The sequence below is a fragment of the Chiloscyllium plagiosum genome, chromosome 3 (assembly GCF_004010195.1).
Source record: "Chiloscyllium plagiosum isolate BGI_BamShark_2017 chromosome 3, ASM401019v2, whole genome shotgun sequence".
In the NCBI taxonomy this organism is placed as follows: Eukaryota; Metazoa; Chordata; class Chondrichthyes; order Orectolobiformes; family Hemiscylliidae; genus Chiloscyllium; species Chiloscyllium plagiosum.
The window spans coordinates 135,468,120-135,477,495 of NC_057712.1; the positions used below are offsets into that span (position 1 = coordinate 135,468,120).

General features: G+C 43.1%; 1 protein-coding gene across 7 annotated transcripts in view; it reads right to left on the minus strand.

The window, feature by feature from the left end:
* The window catches only part of enah (ENAH actin regulator), a 398,339-nt gene that overhangs the window by 51,095 nt on the left and 337,868 nt on the right, over positions 1-9,376 (minus strand). For all 7 annotated transcript variants that reach the window (XM_043687390.1, XM_043687387.1, XM_043687385.1 and 4 more), the window contains one exon: positions 3,228-3,556. In XM_043687390.1, coding sequence (XP_043543325.1) covers positions 3,228-3,556 — 329 coding nt within the window. The remainder of the gene's footprint in view (positions 1-3,227; positions 3,557-9,376) is intronic.

A 9,376-nucleotide genomic window follows, 5' to 3' on the forward strand; every position in this document is an offset into this window, starting at 1 on the left:
GGCAATTCAGATCAGGTTTTCTCGGCTGATACTAGCTATGGAGGGACTTTCTAACGATGAAAGGCTCAGTAGATTGGGCCTTTATATGTTGGAACGTAAAATGAGCGGCAACCTTATTGAAACACAGAAGATTCTTCAAGGACTTGACAGGGTAGATGCTGGAGAAGTACAGGCAGAGTCTAGGACCATATCTCAGAATAAGGGATCACATATTTCTGTGCTATACTTTTCTATATTTAAGACAGAGGAGGAGATATTTCTTCTCTCAGAGGATAATGAACTTATGGAATCCTTTATCGCAGATGGCTGTTGAGGTTAGATTATTAAGTATATTCAAGGCTGAGACAGATTTTTAATCACTAAGGGAATGAATGGTTTTTGGGAAAGGGCTGGAATGTCAAAATAAGAATGATCAGAACAGCTATGATTTCATTGAATGGGGGAGCAGACTTTTATGGACTATCAACTTCCACTGCTATGTCTTCTGCCTAGCCTCCAGAGGTGAGGTGACAGTGACTGCCGTAGACACCATGGCAGCATTTGAGCAACATAACATCACAAAACTGAAGTCAATAGGAACTGGGGGAAAATTCCTCACTGATTAGAATCATACCAAACACAAAGGAAGATAGTTGAGGTTCTTGGAGATCAATCATCTGAGCCCTAGTTCATTTCTGTAGAGTTCCTCAGGGCAGTGTCAGGTCCAAACATCTTCAGCTGCTTCATCAACGACCATCTCTTCATCATAAGGTCAAAAGTGGGGATGTTTGCTAATGATTACATAATGTTCAGCACCATTCTGAACTCCTTAGAAAGTGAAAGAGTGAGTCCCTGCCAAATGCAACAAGACCTGGGCAATACCCTGGTTGAAAAGTCAAAAGTAACATTTGTGCCACACAAGTTCCAGGCAATGATCATCTCCAACAAGAGAGAATCTAACAGTGTTCCTTTGACATTACACTGAATCCACTATATTAACATCCTGGGAGTTACCACTGACTAGAAATTGAACGTGACCAGCTATTTAAATACTGCAACTACAAAATCAGGCCAGATTCTAGGTATTTTGTAGTGAATAACTTACTTCCTGTTTCTCCATGGCTTGTTCACCACCTACAAGGTGTAAGTCATTGGTGTGATGGAATTCTCTCCATGTGTCTGGATTAATGCAGCATCTACAACATATGACTGGCACCTCATCCACCTCCTTCAACTCAACACTAACACACATTGGCAGCACCATTTACTAGATGCACTGCAGTACCTCACTGATTCTCTTCCCAAAGCATATTCCAAAAGCTTCCATTATCTCTACCATACAAAAAGACAATGATTGCATTGAAATACCATAATCGGCAAGTGCCCCTTAAAGCCAAACACTATCCTGACTTGGAAATACAGTGTCTGTGAAGGAACAGTGATTTGTCAAAATCTTAGAACTCCCTCCTTCACAGCTGTGGGCAATTTTCCACAGTAGGTTGGATGCCAGTGTTGCAACTAGTTGAACAGCCTAGCTCAGGATGTGGCAGTTCTGGAGCACAAGTTTTCAGACTATTGCTGGAATGTTGTTGGGGCCAATAGCCTTTGCAGTGTTATTTGATATCACGTAGAGCCAATGAAATTGGTTGAAGACTGGCATCTGTGATGCTGGGGTCCACTGGAAGGGAGACCGAGATTGATCATCCACTTAGCAGTTCTGGCTGAAGATTGCTGCAAGTGTTTCAGCCTTATCTTTTGAAATGATGTATTGTGCTCTGCCATCATTGAGGATGGGGATATTTGTGGAGCTCTCTTCTTCCGTAAGTTGTTTAATCATCCACCACCACTGATGACTGGATTTGAGAGAACTGCAGATCAGATTAATTGGTTATGGGAATGCTTACCTCTGTTTATCACTTTATGTTTATGCAGGTAATAAGACCATAAGACATCGGAGCAGAAATTACACCATTCAGCCCATTGAGTCTGCTCTGCCATTCAATCATGGATATGAGTTTCTCAACCTCATTCTCCTGCTTTCTCCCTATAACCTTTGATATTCAAAACCCTGTCTATCTCAGTCTTAAATATAGTCAATGATGTGGCCTCCACAGCCTTCTGTGGCAGTGAATTCCATAGGTCCACCACTCTCTGCCTGAAGACATTTCTCCTTATCTCCGTTCCAATAGGTTTTCCCTTTAAGACTGTGCCCTCAGGTCTCTCCAAGAAATGGAAATATCTTCCCAACATCTACTCTGTCCAGGTCTTTTAATATTCTGTATGTTTCAATTAGATCGTCTCCAAATCTTTCTGAACTCCACTAAGTATAAACCCAGAGTCCTCAAACGTTCCTCATATGTTAAACTTTCCATTCCTGGGACCATTCTTGTGAATCTCTTCTGAACACGTTCCAGGGCCAGTACATCCTTCTTGAGATATGGGGCCCAACACTGCACTCCAAATGTGATCGGACCAGAGCCTTATAGAGCCTCAGAAGTACATTCCTGCTTTTATATTCAAAATGAATGCCATCATTGCATTTGCCTTCCTAACTACAGATTCAACCTGCAAATATACCTTGAGAGAATCCTGGACTAGAACTCACAAGTCTCTTTGTACTTCAGACATCTGAATTTTCTCCCCATTTAGCAAATAGTCCATGTCTCTATTCTTCCCAACAAAGTGCATGACTTCATACTTTCCCACGTTGTACTCCATCTGCCACTTCTTTGCCCACTCTCCTAACCTGTCCAAATCCTTCTGCAGCCTCCCCACCTCCTCAATGCTACCTGTCCCTTTACCCATCTTTGTATTGTCTTCAATCTTAGCCAGAATGTCCTCAGTTCCCTCATCTAGATCGTCAATGTATAAAGTGAAAAGGTGTGGTCCAAACACTGAGCCTTGTGGAACACCACACTGTCACTGGCTACTATCCTGAGAAGGACCCTTTTATATCCCCACTGTCTGCTTTCTGCCAGACAGCCAAGCTTCTATCCATGCTCGCAACATGCCTCTGACACCATGAGCCCTTATCTTACACAGGTTGACATCTCATTTTTAAGTATGTCTGGTGTTAGTCCTGGCATGCCCTCCTACACAGAGTTAATCTCCTGATTTGTTGATACTATAGCAAATGATTTGCTTCAGAGTTTCTGCATCTGCAGCATTTTGCACCACAGCAGAATATACTGTTTAGTACACAATATGGATTTAGATTAGAAAATTAGCCCTCTATGACTTGGACTTACCCGGCCCACTTTCCTGAGTTTTGCTCCAGCCAATGCAGCTGCTAATCCTGTCAATGGACGATCATCTTCAGCCAAGGATGATGAAAAACCTGAGGATGGAAGAGGTGGGGCAGGAGGTGGTGGTGGGGCAGGAGGTAAGGTCTGCCCAGGAAGGGGAGGTGGTGGTCCAGGTGGAGGAGGAGGTCCTGACACTGGCAGTGGAGGTGCCGGTGGTGGAACTGGAGGCGGTGGTGGTCCAGATGTTGGAAGCTGTGGTGGCCCAGGAGGAAGAGGGGGGGCAGGTGGAGGGGCTGGTGGTCCTTGTACACCATCGCTTGTTGGGGCAACACCTGTGTTGATAGAACATGATAATCAGATCAAACATATCACACTTGATACAAAATTACTTTGTATTTGTATCTTCCTTGTGAAAGCAAATAAAAAAGAAACTATCATAACTTCATCTTTAAGAAATTAAGATCTTTCTCATTACACCAACTCAGTATTGTGCACACAGGAATTGGTCCCAATATTAAACTGGAATTTTTGTGAGGCTGTCCCCATATTCACCAAAGGATATCAGTTTCAAACAGGATCAGGCAAGGTGAGGACCCTGAAACAGGTGGTCAACATCACCAAGAGGAACAGGTGAGGTGATGATGCGAGACAAGCAGTCAACGTCACAGTGAGGAGTAGGCAAGATCAGGACTTCATGCTAAGATGTAAGGAAAGATGAAATAACATTTTTTAAAATAGAGAAAGTCAGCAGGTCTAGCAGCATCTGTGGAACACAATTATAACTGAATTGTTATAAAAGTCAACCAGACACAAATAAGACACACCCAGGGTAATAAAAATTGAAGAATAATATTTGATTTGTAACATTAATTGTTTCGTTCACCACAGATGCTACCAAACCTGCCAAGTTTCTCCAACATTTTCTGGTTAATATTTCAGTTTTCTAGCATCTGCAAGATTTGCTTTTATGTAAGATCCCTAGTATTTGTTGTTCTTTAAACTAGAAGTAGTAAGCTTCGTGGGTTGTACATACATTGAAGTGGCCAAGAGTACTGAGTCAGAAAGGGAATGAATGACCACCAGATAGTGTAAAAGCACCAAGCAAGTGCAGCATGAGTGCCCTCTCTAATAGATTTTCTGTTTTTGATACCACTAAGGGAGAGATGGCTTCTCAAGGGAGTGCAGTGAGAGCTGAGTCTGTAGCATCAGGAGTAATCAGCGCAAAGGATTAAGGGCAAGTGTCAGAGGCTGGGTGAGTGGCAGAGAGAAGATGAGGGAGAAAACAACAGTGATTGGGCATTCTATCATAAGGGAAATAGGTAGGCATTTCTTCAGCTGTGGACATGACACCAGCATGGCATGTCGCCTCTCTGGTGCCAAGGTCAAGGGTGTCACTGAACAGCTACAGGGCATTCTGAAGGCTGTGAACGGCCACAGGTTGGTACCAACAACATAGGTAAGATGACAGATGGAATACTGCTGCAGAATATAGGGACATAGGAAATAAATTGAAAAGCAGGACTTAAGAGATAGTAACCTCAGGATTCCTCACAACACCACGAGCTGGCGAGATTAGAAATAGTAGAATAGACCAAATTATTCTCTGGCTGCAGTGTAGAATATAGCAATTTAGATTCTTGAAGCAGTGGAATCAATTCTGGGGAGGCATCTGTACATACTGGTCAGACTACACAACTGACAGCCTCAAAGAAGTGTTTGCCAGTACAGAGGAACCCCCATTATCTGAATATCAATTATCTGAATTTTGGATTATCCGAAGGAGATGTCAAAGTCCCGATAGAAACGTTACATCAAAGAGGTGTTTCCAACATTGATCACGTCCTTTGTTTATAATGATTAAAAACAAACTCGGCTTACTGAAATACTACTGAAAACAGTCCTGGACATCGATGGGATTCAGGCACCATCTCCAAATGACTGACTGCCCGCCCTCTCTACCTCTCTCACCACACTTTCCCTGGAGTTCTACACAGGCGTGTATCCTGAACCCCCCTTCCCCAGATAATCTCTCCAACCTTGTCCCGTATAGGGCAAAGGTGGAACTTGTCAAAAAGTTGCAGTTAAAAGTTGTATGTGTGTGCGGGAATGTGTACATGTGTGTACGTGCGCACAATTTGGAGACTCACCCCCAAAAGGGAGCAGCAGGAATGTGGGTGTGGGCAGACAGGGAGCAGGGTTGGATGAGAGATGGGGGGTTGTGAGCGGACAGAGGTGAGGGGTGGGGCTCGCGCACAGTGTACTGCTGTCTAGACTCCTGAAGGGGGAGCAGACTTAGCAAGTGCTCGCTGTGTGAATCCCATTGAACTGATGAGGGGGGGGTGTCTTCAGCAATGCTGCAGGCTCCTTACACATAAGTGTCTGCTCAGAAACAAACCCTTAGACAGAGAGAGCAAGGAAGGTGGAGTGAGAAAAATGTAAACTTCAGAAAACTCCAAGCCCCAGAGGGCAGGCATTGAATCAATTAACTGAATAATCAATTATTCAAATGAAATAGTGCCTGCCCATCTCGTTCAGATAACTGATGTTCCTCTGTATTGTGCAGCAGGGTTTAATTGGAAGGAGTTGGGAACCTGAATGGAGAAACGACATGAGAAAAATAAAGGAATTGAAAGATATTAAAGTCAAAAGCATAGCAGAACGCAAAATAAGCAGGGGTTAGCAGTAAATTTAACAGTTTGGAAGAGGTAACAAGACAGGGAAGTACTCAGCAAGTGTCAGGACGCGAGGAAGCTGACAGGGACTGAGGGATCTTGGGACTGCTTGTCCACAGATCCCAGAAGGCAGCAGGACAGGTTAGTTTAGATGGAATACTGTACACATGCCTTTATTAATGTGGCCTAGATTACAAGAGCAAGGAGGTTATGTGGGAGTTATACAAAATTTTGGTTAGGCCACAGCTGGAGTACTGTGTGCAGTTCTGGTTGCCACACTATAGGAAGGATATGATTGCATTGGAGTAGATGCAGAGGAGATTCACCAGGATATTTCACGGGATGGAGCATCTTAGCTATGAAGAGAGCCTGGATAAGCTCTGGTTGTTTTCTTTAGAGCTGAGAAGGCTGACAGGGGTTGTGATAAAGTTGTGACACATTATGAGGGGCATAAACAGAGTGGCTAGAAAGCAGATGCTTTCCCTTGTTGAAGGATCAACATCAAGGGAGCACAATTATAAGGAGAAAGGCAGGAGATCTGAGGGTATTTGAGGATTTTGTTCCACCCAAAGCGTGGTGGGAATCTGGAATTCATTGCCTGGGAGGGTGGTTGAGACAAGGAACCTCTCAAGTTTTAAAAAGCACTTGGATGAGCACTTGAAATGTCAATAAAAGTGCTGGAAAGTGGGATTCGTGTAGATTTAGAATACTATAAGACCATAAGACACAGAAGCAGAAATTAAGCCATTCAGCCCAGAGTTGGCTCCATCATTCAATCATGGCTGATAAGTTTCTCAAACCAATTTCCTGCCTTTTCCCCGTAACTCTTGATTCCTTTGACAATCAAGAACCTATCTAACTCAGTCTTAAATATACTCAATGACCTGGCTTCCACAGCCTTCTGTGGCAGTGAATTCCACAGATTCACCCTCTCTGGCTGAAGACGTTTCTCCTTATCTCCATTCTAAAATGTCTTCCCTTTACTCTAAGAATGTGCCTTCAGGTCCTAGTCTCTCCCACCAATGGAAACATCTTCCCAACAACCATTCTGTCCAGGCCATTCAGTATTCTGTAAGTTTCAATTAGATTCCCTTCATCTTTCTAAACTCCATCAACTACAGACCCAGAGTCCTCACATATTAAGCTTTTCATTCCTGGGACCATTCTCGTGAACCTCCTCTGAACATGCTGCAGGGCCAGTACTGAAATAGTGGGCCCAAATCTGCGTACAATACTCCAAATGTAGTCTGACCAGAGCCCTATAGAGCCTCAGAAGTGGGTATTTTGTTGGTGCAGACTCAATGGGCTGAAGGGCCTCTTCTGTACTTTACGATTCAATAAGTCAAATAGTGCTGAAGTTTAAGAAAAATGTAAAACATCAATTACAGGTCTAAAGGTGTTAATGAGGAGAAAGTGAGGTCTGCAGAGGCTGGAGATCAGAGCTGAAAATGTGTTGCTGGAGAAGCGCAGCAGGTCAGGCAGCATCCAGGGAACAGGAGAATCGACGTTTCGGGCATAAGCCCTCCTGAAGAAGGGCTTATGCCCGAAACGTCGATTCTCCTGTTCCCTGGATGCTGCCTGACCTGCTGCGCTTCTCCAGCAACACATTTTCAGCTAAAGGTGTTAATCCAAATGCACAAGCATTTGCTATAACACAGCCAAATTAACAGTGCAAATAGTCATATACAGATATGTTATGACTGTTAGTATGGAAACACAGTTGTTCACTGACCACGGATGGGAATTGAACATTCAAGCGTATTCAATATTTAATAGCTTTTCTGTGGTATTTTTAGTATTTGATCTTTAGGAAAGACAAAAAGAATGGAAAAGAAAATGGGTGCCACTGTTAATAAGAATAAAATCAGTGAGTGAAAAAGGATATTGTTGCAAAAAATCTAGATGCGAACACAGTCTGGGTGGGGCTAAGAAGCAATAAAGAGTGGAAAATATTAGTTGGTGTAGTCAATAGGCTGTCAAATAGTAACAGTGATGTACAGAATGGGATTAAACAGGAAATTAGAGATGCAGGCAACAAGTGTGCTACAGTAATTAATCATGAGTGATTTTAACCACACATCAGCTAGGCAAGCTTCATTTGCAATAATACAGAAACAGTTGAATTCCTGGATTGTGTACAAGATGGATTTTTTACTGGTACACTGAGGAAGAAAGGGACACAGTACACACATTTTAAACATTTTAAAAAAGGATTGAGGAAAGGATTTCTGCACTTTTAAAAGCAAGTTATCTGACATTCATTATAAGTGCTGTTTACCCTACAGTTTGATCATGCAGTGGGGAAAGTTGGAGATAAGCAGGAGCCAAGGTATATAAAATGGAGATTCAGCTAGCAACAAGAGCTGATTGACAATGAGTCAGCATTCACCAATGATAAAGGTGTTTGTCCTGGCAATGACTACGTGATTGGTTCCAGATAGCTGAACCACTTGAGAGTGTGAAAGTTTGGGCAGAAGCCAGTAGACATATGGAAAGGAATGGTTTGTTCTCCTCTCTGCGCTACAAAATACACCTCAAGCCTAAAAAAAACCAATTTATTTTCTGTCATTAGTGTTATAAACCGAGACTCTTAATGAATACGTCAAAGGCATTCTTGCAAAATGAAAATTTTCAGCAAATTGCTCCCTTTTCAGCAACTTTAAAGGCAACGTGATAGCAATGGTGGACTTTAATGTTGATATAAACTGGACCAATTGCATTAGTATATGTGGCAGTTAAGTTTGGAGAATGCATTCATGACTAAATACTTGCAGGTTCCTCAAACTAACCCTTAAGCTTCCCCAACTATCACAGACCTTTCTTTCACTTGCTTCCAACCCCTTTCCTTTATATTGTAGGCCTCTCACCACTGCACAATCTATCCTCCTCCCACCACTGCAGGTCTGCCATGCCTGCGCCCCTCCTCCACAATGTCACAGGTGTCTCACCCCCCTCATACATTCTGCGCCTCCAACTCTGCTTTCACAGATCTCTCTCTCCTGAACCTGCTCTCGCAGGTCACTCCTCCTCTTCCTTAAATATGACCTCCTGCCTCCACAGTGGTCTATCACATACTCCTCCTAAATTCTCACTCTCACTCATTGTCAAGGACCAAAATAAAGTCACAACAAGAAAAATGTTTGGAAAGCACTGTCTTAAGTTTCTAAAAGATACCAGCTGCATAGATAGGGGATGGCCTAGCTACAATTTTCCCAAATGCCATAGACTTAGAACATAGAACAGTACAGCACAGAACAGGCCCTTCAGCCCATGATGTTGTGCCGACCACTGATCCTCATGTATGCACCCTCAAATTTCTGTGACCATATGCATGTCCAGGAGTCTCTTAAATGTCCCCAATGACCCTGCCTCCACAACTGCTGTTGGCAACGCATTCCATGCTCTCACAACTCTCTGTGTAAAGAACCCGCCTCTGACATCCCCTCTATACTTTCCTCCAACCAGCTTAAAACTATGACC